This window comes from Borostomias antarcticus (assembly GCF_949987555.1).
Source record: "Borostomias antarcticus genome assembly, chromosome: 1".
Classification (NCBI taxonomy): Eukaryota; Metazoa; Chordata; class Actinopteri; order Stomiiformes; family Stomiidae; genus Borostomias; species Borostomias antarcticus.
The window spans coordinates 55851153-55866152 of record NC_140234.1 but is presented as its reverse complement, the minus strand read 5'-3'; the positions used below and the strand labels follow the sequence as shown (position 1 = coordinate 55866152).

Sequence of the window (15000 nt, the reverse complement as noted above, 5' to 3'; positions counted from 1 at the left end):
CCCCCCTCCACTAGCCTCTGTTCTGACCTCTAACCCCCCCCCCCCCCCCCACCGGACTCTGTTCTGACCTCTAACCCCCCCCCCCCAGCCTCTATTCTGACCTCTACCCCCCCCCCCCCCCCAGCCTCTGTTCTGAGGCGCTGGCGTCTGAACTGGTGTGACCTGTGGATCGACGGGACCCTGGTCTTCTACAAGACCGACAGCAGGAGAGACTACGAGCACAGACTCAACCTCAAGACCTGCTGCGTGGATGTCAAGACTGGCCTCGAGTGTGGAGGTGAGGAACGTGTGTGTGTGTGTGTGTGTGTGTGTGTGTGTGTGTGCGCGCGTCTCAAGTCCAGCTATCTACTTTGTTTATTCCAGAAGATAACTGTTTGCTAAACAAGTGTATAAACAAACATGCACGCGATTACATAACTTATACAGAGTGGTGGAAAGGGGGCCTTGTGTGAATGTAGGTATTTGTGTGCGTGTGTGTGTGTGTGTGTGTGTGTGTGTGTGTGTGTGTGTGTGTGAGGGGGTGGGGGTGGGGGGGGGTACATTTGGACTTTTCTCCAGTTTTACACTGCTTGCAGAAAAGATGTCAAACTCCAGCCTCTATCCTGGCCTACATGTCTGGTGCTGGTGTGTGTGTGTGTGTGTGTGTGTGTGTGTGTGTGTGTGTGTGTGTGTGTGTGTGTGTGTGTGTGTGTGTGTGTGTGTGTGTGTGTGTGTGTGCAGGCGTGTCCCAGCCGGAGGGTCACCCCAGGGACAACCTGCTGGCCGTGGTGCTCAGAGACGGATCAGCGGTCATCATGTGCGCCAACAGTGAGGATGAAGCACTGTGAGCCTCTGACCACTCAACCACATTCACTCTCTATGTCTCTCTATCTCTCTCTCTCTCTCCTCTGACCACTTAACCACTCACTCACATTCACTCTCTATGTCTCTCTATCTCTCTCTCTCTCCTCTGACCACTCACTCACTCACTCACTCACTCACTCACTCACTCACTCACTCACTCACTCACTCACTCACTCACTCACTCACTCACTCACTCACTCACACTCTCTCTCTCCTCTGACCACTCACTCACTCACATTCACTCTCTCTGTCTCTCTCTCTCTCTGTCTCTCTCTCTCTCTGTCTCTCTCTCTCTCTCTGTCTCTCTCTCTCTCTCTCTCTCTATCCCTCTGTATCTCTCTCTGTCTCTCTCTCTGTTTCTCTCTCTCTTTCTCTGTCGCTCTCTCTCTGTTTCTCTCTCTCTCTTTCTCTTTCTCTCTCTCTCTCTTTCTCTCTCTCTCTTTCTCTCTCTCTCTCTCTCTGGTTCTTTCTCTCTCTATGAGGCCGACAGGCCGACTGTTCATCAGACTGTAGTTCTCATGTGTCTCCTTGTTGTTGTGCTTCTCACAGAGCTTGGAAACTGACCATTCTGGAGGCAAGAAGAAATCCAGTGAGTGTTGATCCAGTCAGTAAACATGAAGCATTCCTTCAACCTGCCGTTACAACCAGCCCCCATGCCTGGTTCCACATGTGTAATAATTAAGCAATAAACAACGAGAGGCCGTGTGTTATAGTGATTTTATAACAGCTAGGGGGCGTTGTTAGGCACGACGCGAAGCGGAGTCATTAGCCTAGCTAGCTATAAAAACCCTAGCTGTTATAAAATCACTAACACACGGCCTCGAGTGGTTTATTGCTTTTATACAACGGTTACGACAGCTATTAGTGTAAAATAAACACACAGCAATGTAAAATATTACCATTTATTCAAAATTCCCTCAATTCCGCCGAGCAAAATAGTTCACCTAACAAAAGGGTTGCCAAGCAACAACAACAACTACAATGCATTGGATCAAATGGGAGGCGCATTAATACTGAAAATGGAATGATACGCGGTCCCAGGTGTGTGTTACAAAGTATTTTAACACGGCTTCCAGCCAATCAGAATCAAGAACCAGAACTAACCGTTGTATAACCTACAGTTTATCACTGAACATATTACCATATACTGTACTGTAACATATCAGTTCTTACATATATTATATGTCAGGTGGTACTGTAGGTAACCTACACCAGAACATATGATTTAGGTTTATTGGGAGGCGGCAAACAGAATGAATCTTTGTGTGTGAAACACTCAAACCATTCAAGATGGCGTTCATGTTGTTTTATCTGCTCCACCACAGGTGTTCACGTACGTCCCAAACGATGAGTCCTACCATTCAGTTCCCCTGAACACCCTCAACACCGTCTACATCACACCTGGATCAGGTAACGCAAGCTGGGCTCTAATACAGTAGGAACTATTCTGATCCCAGATAGCAAGCGGATCTGGGCCATATACAGGCCAGATCTGGCCCTTGTGGCTTAGTTCCGGCCCATATATGGCCCAGAATCATTACACATCCGTTGCTATCTGGGATGTTGGCAAATCAACTACACCCCAGTGCGCGATGTAGAACCACTGTATTTGTAACGCTAGAAGAACCCTCTGAAAATAGGTTCCAGGCAGAACCCTTTTCAGGTCGGTAAGCTGCTGTTTTGAACCTAGAACGGTTCTACCGCGACCTGGAAATGTTTTTTTTATGGAATCTTTAAGGGTGCTTCTACTATTAGAAGTGTTTTTTTTTTAAGAGTGTATTCTTGACCATTCACATGAAGAACCATATGAAGAACCATATGAAGAACCATGTGAGGAACCATGTGAGGAACCATGTGAAGAACCATGTGAGGAACCATGTGAAGAACCATGTGCTAAACCATGCCCCCCCCCTGGTTCCAGGTACACACCACGTCTTCATCCAGAGGGACCCGTTCGGAGGTCTCGGGGAGTCGGTGGCGGTCGGGCTACTGGCCGGCATGGCTGCCGGCGCTGCCATGCGATCGTTCCTCTGGATGCCCTTCTGCTTCTGCTGAGCGGGCCGGGAACACCAAAGCTGTGTTGGGAATCGTTCCCTCGTTCCCTCACTCCCTATTCCCTATATAGGGTTCACCATGTAGTGAACTACCTAGGGAACGGAGAAAATGTAGGGTACATGCACTGTTCCCTGCAAATCAAGGTGAATTGTGGGTAATAAATAGTGGACTATATAGGGAACGAAAATTCCGTGGAGAATTCGGACACTGCAAACAAAATGGCTGACGCCCTATATAGTGCACTATATAGTGAATAGGGAGCGATTCCGAACACAGCTCAGGCCTCCCTCCCCCAGCAGCTGACCCCCAGGCAGGGAGACAGGACCACAGCGCCCCCTGGCTGCTACGGGAGGCACTGCTGTCTTTCACTGCACTCATACAGACTTGTTGCATCTCTCCAATTGTGTTGTCCTCTTGCTGCAAGAAGCGGTCACTCCCTCTGTGTCGTATGTGGGTTTCTGTGAATTTGTGTTGATTGATAATGTGACAAACGCAAACATGGTTGCATGAAGAGGTAATACAATGTAAATAAGTGTTGTATAATGTATACGATTCCTTAATTGTTGTCGAATTATTATTATTGTTGTTGTTGTTGTTGTTGCTGTTGTTGTTATTATACAGTTAAGATAAGATTAATTGTAATAATCCCCAGGAGAAATAGAAACCTAGTTTATAAGGAAATGGTTCCAAAAACTAAGAAAATAAAGGTTAATTATACAATCGAGATTAAAAAGGTATGTCTTGAGATTAAAAATCCCCACGGTTTCAGACATTCTTAAGTTTTCTGGGCTGGGGGATACAAATTGAAGCTGCTCCACATGTCTCTTGGTCTTGGCTCTAGGAAGCATTAATAGTTCAGTGTATATCTTAAAAGCATGCCTGACATGTATTCACGTGCATGGCTATAGAGTGATTTATAAACTAATTAAATAATCTTGAAATCTATTCTAAAACTGACAGGTAACCAGTGTAGTGATTGTAAGACTGGTGTGATGTGAGCCCTCCTTCTGGTCTTAGTGAGGATACGTGCTGCAGCATTTTGTATCATCTGAATTTGACTAATAGCTTTCTTTAGTAGACCAGATAGGAGAGCGTTACAGTAATCCAACCTGCTACTGATAAAAGCTGCATTAGTCTTTCAGTGTCGGCCTGGGAGAGAAAAGGTTTCACTGTAGCAATGTTTCTCAAGTGATAAAAAGATGTCCTTACCACATTCTTAATATGGGCCTCAAAATTAAGATCTGAATCAAACATGACACCAAGGTTTCTAACTTGGCATTTGGTGTTCAGTGTCAGTTTTAAGTACCCAGATAGTCTCTCCCTTTGACCCAATGATCAACACATCTGTTTTGTCCTGGTTTAACTGAAGGAAATTATGTGACATCCATATATTTACATCAGTAATGCATTCTATGAAGTGTTAAACTGAGTTGAAGTCATTGGGTGTTACAGAAATATAGAGCTGGGTGTCGTCTTTGTTGCTATGATAGCTAATACTGTGCCTCCTAATGACGTCACATAGGGGTAGTATATACAGACGGAAAAGTGAGGGCCTTAGAATGGATCCTTGTGGGACCCCACATGTCATAGAGGTGTTTTTGAGCAGTGATCAATGATCACCAAGGACCATAAAAAACTCTCGGCCAGTTGGTTAGGTCTTGAACCAGTGAAGGACTGGACCAGAGAGACCAACCCTAACCCAGTTCTCAAGTCTTCTAATAAGGATATCAAGGTAAGGGATTTTTTTTTTTTTTTTTTTACAGCATTTACATTATCATTACATTATCACTTATCTGGCCCCCGGGTGATACTGTTTTTTTGCTTCCCTCTGGAATATGTAGAGGTGGGTCGTATGCCCACCTCCCTTGTTCTCTGTAAAGCGCATTGTGTTGCCTCTGGGTATGAAATGCGCTGTACAAATAAAGCTTTGATTGATTGATTGATTGATATCATGATCTACAGTGTCAAAAGCTGCACTCAGGTCCAGAAGTACAAGGACAGATCATATGTCCTAGTTTCTATAAATACAAAAATATAACGATCCATTATGTGTCCTATTCAGTTCATGAATACAAAAACATAACAATCCAAAGGTCGTCCGTAAATGTGTCCTATTCATTTTACTCATGATCTTCTGGCCTGTGCATCTTGAAGAAAATTGACTGCATGCTAATGTAAGCAAGTTATGTAACATAATAATGATCTTGGAATGCAGTGCTGTTGTTTTATTGAAAAGAATGTCACAAGCAATGATTTGTAATGCTTTTGAGGAGGATTCATGGTTTACATGACAAGTCTCATCAGCACGGAGAGCAGAACAGTTGAACGACGCACCACTAGGGGGAGACAGAGCACTGCGAACTAGAGGACTTCCTTTAGGCACTAGCCTACTGTACTTTCGACAGAGATCAGAGGTGAAGTACATCAGATAGGATTCTTATAGAAAATCAACATATACATATTCTAAGAACACAGTATGACTTTTTAGATTTTTTATTCTAGTCGTCTTTATGAGTCCAGCTCATTTGTAAAGGGGTGGTTTGGAACAGCTACAACCTCCAACTGCAGTCAATTAAATATTCTACACCAATCCACTCAAATCCCATCATGCATAGCCTACTAAAGAACGCCTCTTGTCTTAAAAAAATAAAATAAAAATAAAATAAGAAACGACTAACATTTAAATAACGTTATTTCACGTGCCATGGGCTAGGCTACTGGATAGATTCACCCAGCTGTAATGATGCAACAACCTAATTGCGTTTCTCTACTGTATATTTGTTTTACAAAAAGTGAATAGAGTTGGTGTGTCATAAACTGAATTGTTCTAAATATTTCACTTTCCTAAATTCAAAGTTACAGAAACTTTGGGGGAAATGTGGTTCCTGGGAAAATCTCAAAACTGTTTTGGAATAAATTCAGTTGCATTATGGGAGTGGGATTATTGACACGGCCGCCATTTTCCTCTGGACGCCTCAGCTCTGCTGCTCCATTGTGTGAGAGATAGTAAATACTGACACTGCTAGACAACCATAACATTTCATTCCTATCGAAAAAACGTTTGTATTCAGCCCAGGTAAGTTCCAAATTTCACCACATTTTTTGCCTAAAACACTTAAGCACGTTTTTATTAAAGTTTTAAATTTGTTAAACTTCATTTTATATCAAAAAATGCTTTTATTCCGTCGGTGTAGAAATGGAAAATCGAGTGCCGCGATGCCAGAGAAAAGGGCTTTCTACTTCCACTGGTCGAGGCAGAGGAAATTCCGCTCCACTTTCATGTGCATTTTTAGCTCGCTCTTACGATGTAAACAAATGTTGCACTACAACTCTGAGCGAGTTTAAGGATACCAAAACATGTCTACTTTGACCTTTTAATATTCGTGGTCACATTTATCGGGCAGTTTTTTAGCGATTTTTAAAAGTTTATGTCCCGCTCTTTGCCTAAACATTGGTAGGCTCCTTCGATTGCTTCTCTGTCCGCGGCCGCCATAATCTGCGGTTTGAGGCGGGACTAGGGTTTGCTGCCCCGCCCCTACAGCCTGCAGTAAATAATCTGATTGGTCCTCAACTACGACATTGACGTTTGGATTGGATAGTCTCTCCTTGAGATCTGCATACCACTCTGATTGGGTTGATCAGTATATAGTGCTTATGGATTGGCTAGTCTTGGTACTCTGTTACTACAGCTGTTTACCAAAAGAGAAAGTTATCAGATAAAAGCTACAACTAATGATATTGACCAGCCTGGCCTATATGAATTTAATCAGGCAAATAACTGTTTCATTGAAACAAATTCTCCTTTATCAATGAAAAAAATCATACTTTGTTTGCAAAACTGAAGTCATAAATGTCACAGATTCAGTTTTGTGTTATAACTTCAAATGCATTGCCTTTATTTTTATTTTAAAATAAATGAATGTCGTTTCTCTGTCAGGTAACAAGTCGTAATGGCTCGTACCAAGCAGACCGCCAGGAAGTCCACGGGAGGAAAAGCTCCCCGTAAACAGCTCGCCACCAAGGCCGCGCGCAAGAGCGCCCCCTCCACCGGGGGAGTCAAGAAGCCCCATCGCTACAGGTACGAGCTCAGCTCTCTCCCAACAAGCACAGCTCTCTCCCAACAAGCTCAGGTCTCTCCCTACAAGCTCAGCTCTCTCCCAACAAGCTCAGCTCTCTCCCAACAAGCACAGCTCTCTCCCAACAAGCACAGCTCTCTCCCAACAAGCTCAGCTCTCTCCCAACAAGCACAGCTCTCTCCCAACAAGCTCAGGTCTCTCCCAACAAGCACAGCTCTCTCCCAACAAGCACAGCTCTCTCCCAACAAGCACAGCTCTCTCCCAACAAGCACAGCTCTCTCCCAACAAGCACAGCTCTCTCCTAACAAGCACAGCTCTCTCCCAACAAGCACAGCTCTCTCCCAACAAGCACAGCTCTCTCCCAACAAGCACAGCTCTCTCCCAACAAGCACAGCTCTCTCCCAACAAGCACAGCTCTCTCCAAATAAGCCTAGGTCTCTCCCAACAAGCACAGCTCTCTCCCAACAAGCACAGCTCTCTCCCAACAAGCACAGCTCTCTCCCAACAAGCACAGCTCTCTCCCAACAAGCTCAGCTCTCTCCCAACAAGCTCAGCTCTCTCCCAACAAGCACAGCTCTCTCCCAACAAGCACAGCTCTCTCCTAACAAGCACAGCTCTCTCCTAACAAGCACAGCTCTCTCCTAACACCCGCAGCGTGAGGTCTGTTGGTTTGAACGTCCCACTCTGGACTGCGCTTTGCTCGCTTCATTTTTGTGTCGTCTTCCGCTGTGTCGTTGAAATTTCCCGGCATCCCAATTATCCTTCACTACATGGCGTGGCGCCCTCATGTTCAGTCAGACCTTAAATCATGATCACATTTCACGCAAACTCCCGTTGAAAACGTTCGCTCCCCCCAAAAAAGTTCTGTTCAATTAACAAGCAATTAATGGAGTAACCAAATCTTACTCGAGTAAATTCTTATCGGCAATTAATGGATAGTGGGTTCACCATTAGGGCGACTGTAGCTCAGTTGGTAGAGCGGGTCGTTCAGTGATCAAAGGGTCAGCGGTTCGAATCCCAGCTCCGATTGTCCACATGTCGAAGTGTCCTTGAGCAAGACACCTAACCCCAAATTGCTCCCAATGAGCAGGTTAGCACCTTGCATGGCAGCTACCGCCATTGGTGTGTGAATGTGTGTGTGAATGGGTGAATGAGAGGCCATTGTAAAGCGCTTTGAGTGCCGCTAAGGTGGAAAAGCGCTATATAAGTGCAGTCCATTTACCATTTACCATTAACATCCCTGGTCCTGGTGTGTGTGTGTTCCAGGCCCGGCACCGTGGCGCTGAGGGAGATCCGTCGGTACCAGAAGTCCACCGAGCTGCTGATCCGCAAGCTGCCCTTCCAGCGCCTGGTCAGGGAGATCGCCCAGGACTTCAAGACCGACCTGCGCTTCCAGAGCGCCGCCATCGGAGCCCTGCAGGTGTGTATGTGTGTCTGTGTGTGTCTGTGTTTGCGTGTGTGTTTGCATGTGTGTTTGTGTGTGTGTGTGTGTGTGTGTGTATTTGCTTGTGTGTGTGTGTGTGTGTTTGCGTGTCTGCGTGTTTGAGTGTGTGTTTGCAGACCCAGTAGACTTGATGGAACTCCCTCTGTAGCAGACTAGTCTAGTGTTCTAACCAGACACAGTAGACTTGATGGAGCTCCCTCCGTAGCAGACTAGTCTAGTGTACTAACCAGACACAGTAGACTTGATGGAGCTCCCTCCGTAGCAGACTAGTCTAGTGTACTAACCAGACACAGTAGACTTGATGGAGCTCCCTCTGTAGCAGACTAGTCTTGTGTACTAACCAGACACAGTAGACTTGATGGAGCTCCCTCCGTAGCAGACTAGTCTAGTGTACTAACCAGACACAGTAGACTTGATGGAGCTCCGTCCGTCTGACCGCTGTCCTGTGGTCTGTCTGCCCCGCTGTCCTGTGGTCTGTCTGCCCCGCTGTCCTGTGGTCCGTCTGACCCGCTGTCCTGTGGTCCGTCTGACCCGCTGTCCTGTGGTCCGTCTCTCTGCAGGAGGCCAGCGAGGCGTACCTGGTGGGCCTGTTCGAGGACACCAACCTGTGCGCCATCCACGCCAAGCGCGTCACCATCATGCCCAAAGACATCCAGCTGGCGCGCCGCATCCGCGGGGAGCGCGCCTAGGCCCCGCCCCCCCCCCCCCCGCCCCGCCTCCCTGCTCTTCTTCTCTTTTACCGTTTCACGTCTATTCTCTCTCTTTTCTCTTCACCTCTCTCACCCCCCCTCCTCCCTCTGTTTTCTTGGTAGCGTTTAGAGTAACCGTGAATATGATGACATAGAACCGTGCTGACGTCACGTCTTTCTCATAGTTTTGTGTTAAAGCAGAAGTTTTAGGGTACCTTTTTCATGCATGTGATAGATGTCGCTGATCGTACACACACACACACACAGACACACACACACACACACACACACAGACACCGCTGTGCTACACACACAGACACACACCCAGAGACACCATGCTGTGCTACACACACACAGACACAGTGCTGTGCTACACACACTCACCCAGAGACTGGGCTGGTGAGGTCAGAGGTCGTGACCCTGGGACTAGTCTGCTTCAGGGGAGCTGCAACTTCCACGGCAGGGTGCTACTAAAACTAACCCCAGGGTCTCTGCCCTGTCTGACAACCCCCCCCTCCTCTCTCACTGGCTCTGCCCCCACCCACCTCCACCCCCCCACCAAGCCTGCTCCACCCTGGCCCTCTGCCCCTGCCTCTAGTCTACCTCCTCGGCCCTCCCCAAACCCCCTCCAACCCCTCCTCCCCCCTCCCTCACCTGTGGTGGTAGAGGAGCACCATCGCTAGTCGTGTGTGTGTGTGTGTGTGTGTATGTGTGTGAGTTATGATCAGCCAAGCAAATGTATTCAATGGCAAACATATTTCTTGGTTACTTAAAAATATTGATGATTACTATCATTGTGGATATGGTGTCTATTTTCCTTTTGTTTTGATAATTCATACATATACATCGTTTCTTTTTACCACTGTCAGTCGCATCAAGTTATTGATGTCAAAGGATCAACATTTTCAATATGGCGAAAAGCTTCTTAATTATTTTTCTTCTTTGGAAAAGAATCAGGAAGGGCTACTCAGTTCCATAAGAGAGCTCAACTTCCCATGGCAGCCACAGGGGGGCAGCCTCTACCGGCCTCTCCCCTGTTCGTCTGGTTCTAGACGGTCGTTACCCATGATGCACCATGATGCCATCAGTCTACTTCTCTTCAGATCGATGTAAGTTGTAACGGCAGAATGAGTCCACTTTGCAGCGAGAATCGTTCTGCGTGTTTGGGGTTCTCTCGTCTCTCTCTCACCTGTTACCTGTCCATTTCTCAAAATTTGTGATACACAATATAACCTCATGTTTTGTTTTTTCTTATTATATTTTTTCTTATTCCTCAAGATTTTCAGATGTTTAAATAAGCTGATCTTTGTATTTTCCAAATTTCTCATATTATGATGGTAATAAATGGATGTTACACAAAGGTGTGTGTCGGTTTCCTTCCATCTTTCAGAAGAAGTTGTAGAGTTGCTCAGCTCGTCGACCATCCGCTGGTGCTGGACAATATGGTTATGAAGAATGCAAAAAATGGAGGTCAGCACTGACAGCTGCTCCAAGGTATATTTATTACTTGAGGACAAAAAACGTTTTTAAAAAAAAAAGTAGATTTTTGTCCTCTAGTGATAAATATACCTTGGAGCAGCTGTCAGTACGGACCTCAATTTTTTTGCATTCTTCCTTCCATTTTTTCCCATCTTTGCTTTTCGAACATGTAGAAGACTCACACATATATAAGATCATGACACACACACAGTTGTGTGTGTAGTCACGAGCTGTGTGTAGCATCTGCTCAGTACCAGATCAGCACAATATGGCGGTGGGGTCAGTTAGGAGACGAGATTTGAGACTGGTGAGTTTCCAGAAGGTTCTCTGATGTGAAACGGCACTCCTGGTTAGACTAGGCTAACCAACTACCTGCATCTCAGATGAAATGTGCTTTTTATTAGTTGTGTTTCGTGCCGGGGCTCCAGTACACAAGGCTGTTCTTCTCCAGGTCTGCCAGTACTTCAAATGAGGATGTGATTGGAGTCTGATCAATCCAGCTCCGACTGTCCACATGTGTCCTTCGAAGTGTCCTTGAGCAAGACGCCTAACCCCAAATTGCTCCCAATGAGCAGGTTAGCACCTTGCATGGCAGCTACCGCCATTGGTGTGTGAATGAGAGGCCATTGTAAAGCGCTTTGAGTGCCGCTAAGGTGGAAAAGCGCTATATAAGTGCAGTCCATTTAATTTACCTTGGATCCTGTTCAAATAGATCAGATATTACAAAGAAGCACACTTCAGTCATTAAAAATTATATTTATCAACGGGTCCCTCCAGGAAGCTAGGAGAGGAAGGGTTTCCTTCACTAAGTACAGAGGATGGACAGTGTCTGTTCACCTTCCTCAAGGTCCGGGGGGGATTACAAATGTCCATCTGAAACTCAGTGCTGATGGGCAGATTACACCCACCATGCACCTCTGAGAGAGATTAACCAATCAGGACGCAGACAGAGGCAGGGATTAACCAATCAGGACACTGAGGTGGAGGGCAGAGGGATTAAAACTGTTGCAGAGTGGGATTAGGGCGGAACTGAGTGCGCAGAAACGCACGTTTCCCTGTACTGAATACTAGATCCTGTTCTTTTACTTCTGATATAGTTCAAGCAGAAAATCCACTTCATATGTTAGTGATGTACTCCACACTATATTCTAATGCAATTTTCTTTACTGGCTCCATTTTTCCAGACTGGCCTACAGTAGATTCAAATGAGACATCCTTAGCCCACTGTTCAACATGAGTTGTTGACTGAGATGCCCAGTGTTTGAAGATGAAGACGTGAGAGTGGGATGAATGGGTTGGGTTTGAATGGGTTTTGGGTTGAATTCATCCACATCAACTTCCCCATTTCTGCTGCAAATTAAGTTTTGTTGAGCGTTACTCTCTGAACTCACAACACTGGTGCATATATAGACATAAGGGACTTGAATTGTGTTCATATCACATGGCTGTAACCAGGTCAACTAGGGATTACTGAGTAGTCATAAGAGTTGGGGGGGTGGGGGCAGGGGGGGTGGAGCACTGGGCATGGAAGGGCGGGGCCGGAGGGAGGGTGGGGGGGGGCTCTCAGTGGTGGAAGGTGATTGGCTGTGAGATAGTCAAGATGTGCCCTGATTGTCCAAGGCAGACTGTAGAGCACATTATCACAGATGATACCGCAAGTCTGAAGCAAAACAAATAATGGGTGAAAAAAGTTGTCTTCGAGAGAAGAGAGCGTTTTCAGAGATGTAGAGGCGTAGAGGTGGGTTCATTAAGAGACAGACGGACAGACAGACAGACACGTAGACAGACAGACAGACAGACAGGCAGACAGACGGACGGACGGACAGGCAGACAGACAGACAGACAGATGGACACATTATCGAGCTGTAAAGCGTGGGAGGAACAGAGAAGAGGACAAAAGGGGGACAGACATGGAGGAGGACGGATGAAGAAGACAGAAGATAGAGAACAGAGGGAAGGAAAGAGACAAAGGTGGAGAAAGAGAGATCGATACCGGAGGAAGAGTGAAAGAGACAGGAGGAGAGGTAGAAGAGGAGGAGAAGAGGAGGAGGAAGAATGAAAGAGAGACAGGAGGAGAGGTAGAAGAGACACCGTGGTGGAACGAGGAGGAGGGAGAGGAGAGAGACAGACAGAGGGGGGAGAGAGGGAGACAGAGACGGGAGGGACAGAGACAGAAGGGGACAGGGCAGTAATCCTGACTAATTCACTTAGGGCATTGCTGAAGGGAGGCTAAGAGGATTGGGGCACTCCCAGAATCAGATCAGCAAAAAATAACCCACAGCAAGGTGGACCAGAGACATGTAGGACAGGGTGAACACAATAAAGTATGTGACGAACACGACAGCAACAGGAGAACATCATAGCTCCATTATATCTTCCTATTGGCTATTCTGCCTTCAGTTAAATCTGTTGAATTCTGATTGGTCAGAATCCAAGAACATTCATAATTCTAATGATGACAATTTAATAGTCAAACTTTGAGACGCTGAATCATGATTATCAGTGGGCAATTTTGTATTCAAGTTAGCTTTAATATGTCACAAAACTAAACATAAAGAAGAAAACCTAACACCCCAATAACATACATGTAAGCTCCCAAAAATGTCTATACTGTAAGAAACCAAATGAAAAACTAAATTGAAGCAAAGAATTATAACTAAAAACATAGAATACCACTGACAGTCCTTTCAAAGAGAGAAAAGGTGACAGAACTTCAGATCTCCCTGTGGTTGAAATCTCTCCTTCCACTTCATCTAAGACTGCATTTGTTAATAGCAACATTCAAGCCATCAATAGCAAATGAAAAGAAAGCAGGTGAGTGGTTCAGTATAGACAGGATTCGAACCCAAACTGGGCTCTCTGTGTTCCCATGAGGTGGGATCTGTTGGAACTAAGGACTTCTGTTCAAGTCTCTGTCCTGTATACTGTAATACTATCAACCTCAAGACTTTCATTTTTTAATAAACTGTACGTGGAACATAAAGGACATTACATCCTGGCTTTTACAGTCAAGATGGCCGACGATGGCTTTTGATGATGGCTTTTGGTTCCTCCTCTCCTCTCTCCCCCGAAAGAAAGATACATTCTACAGGGATTGCTTAAAAAAAAGCTTACAAATGAGAAACTGAGAATAAAAGATAACAAAAAAAAAGATCTCTGCCCGGATCGACTCATCCTTTCTGGCGAGAGGCTCGTTGACAGACCGACCGACCGACTCCACACACACAACCCTGTCTTCCTCACCCCGGTTTCCGCCTACAGAACCTGGAACTTCCAGGAATTCTGGTCTTTGTGGTCCAGGCAGTCCATGGTTGTAAAGCCCAGCTTCCATGCCTGCTGGTCTTTGTAGTCCAGGCAATCCACGGAGCTGAACCCCAGGGAGGAGGTTCCGTAGCCCTGGGAGGAGAGAGAGGCCGGAGACTGGCTCAGAGAACCCCCCATGGAGGGCACGGTGATGGGGCTGAGGGCGCCCCCCGTGGTGGACAGCTGCGAGTGCATGGGGGACAGGTAGGCGCTGCAGTCCAGGCCCGTGAAGTAGGAGGAGGTGCCGGCGTAGGCCTGGGCGTAGTGGGAGGGCTGGCCGTAGCTCATGGGGTAGGGGGAGGGGCGCTGCATGCAGGGCGCGGTGGAGGACGCCAGGGGGTCGGGGAGGGGCGAGATGGCCGGGCTCCAAATGGACACGGCCGCGTTGCCCTGGGCGGAGCCAGCGGAGAGGGAGGGGCCGGCGGAGATGGCGGGGGAGGGGCTGTAGGAGCCGGGGGGCGGGGCCGAGGGGTCGGGGGCGGGGTCCTGGGCCGGGGACGTCTTCTTCTTCGGGGGGCGGGGCTTGGACTGGCCGCTGCTTTGCTGCTGCTGCTGGCGGCACTTGGCACGGCGGTTTTTAAACCAGACCTTCAGGAACACACACACGCACACACGCACACACACGCACACACACATACACACACACACACACGCACACACACACACACACACACGTTTAGACCTCTCCTCAACATTCGCATGTCATTTTGCGTGTGTTTATAATACTGTTCATCAAATATGTCTATACCATGAATCAAAGTGCTCTCTTATTAATTACCTACAATGGTATTGATATTATTCATATTAATATAATAATATAATTCACATTAAGCAATGCATTATCTAGACATCTTGAGCCTCTTATTGTTCCTATAGTACCATGGTGCTCCGTATCCTCTCACATAAACAACTACTGAACGGAGAGGAACTGCCCATCTGGTCCTAACCATGTCCTAGAGCTGTCCATCTGGACCTAACCCTGTTCTAGAGCTGCCCATCCGGTCTAACCATGTTCTAGAGCTGCCCATCTGGACCTAACCATGTCCTATAGCTGTCCATCTGGACCTAACCATGTTCTAGAGCTGTCCATCTGGTCTAACCATGTCCTAGA

At 46.7% G+C, this 15000-nt stretch overlaps 3 protein-coding genes across 3 annotated transcripts in view; 2 read left to right on the top strand and 1 right to left on the bottom strand.

Moving 5' to 3' along the window:
- plekhb1 (pleckstrin homology domain containing B1) overlaps window positions 1-2898 on the top strand; it is a gene marked incomplete at both ends in the record, with an annotated part of 4256 nt that extends 1358 nt beyond the window's left edge. The window contains 5 exons of the mRNA XM_084436757.1: window positions 125-277; window positions 721-823; window positions 1393-1432; window positions 2169-2253; window positions 2765-2898. Of these exons, the coding sequence (XP_084292883.1) occupies window positions 125-277; window positions 721-823; window positions 1393-1432; window positions 2169-2253; window positions 2765-2898 (515 nt within the window). The remainder of the gene's footprint in view (window positions 1-124; window positions 278-720; window positions 824-1392; window positions 1433-2168; window positions 2254-2764) is intronic.
- A 2954-nt stretch (window positions 2899-5852) lies between these two features.
- Window positions 5853-10449, top strand: h3f3c (H3 histone, family 3C). Its single transcript, XM_084437333.1, has 4 exons — window positions 5853-5974; window positions 6836-6976; window positions 8241-8394; window positions 8979-10449. The coding sequence occupies exons 2-4, from the start codon at window positions 6849-6851 to the stop codon at window positions 9105-9107; spliced, it is 411 nt and encodes a 136-aa protein (XP_084293459.1). The 5' UTR covers window positions 5853-5974; window positions 6836-6848; the 3' UTR covers window positions 9108-10449.
- A 3392-nt stretch (window positions 10450-13841) lies between these two features.
- crx (cone-rod homeobox) overlaps window positions 13842-15000 on the bottom strand; it is a gene marked incomplete at both ends in the record, with an annotated part of 3435 nt that continues 2276 nt past the window's right edge. Inside the window, one exon of the mRNA XM_084439560.1 lies at window positions 13842-14477. Coding sequence (XP_084295686.1) covers window positions 13842-14477 — 636 coding nt within the window. The remainder of the gene's footprint in view (window positions 14478-15000) is intronic.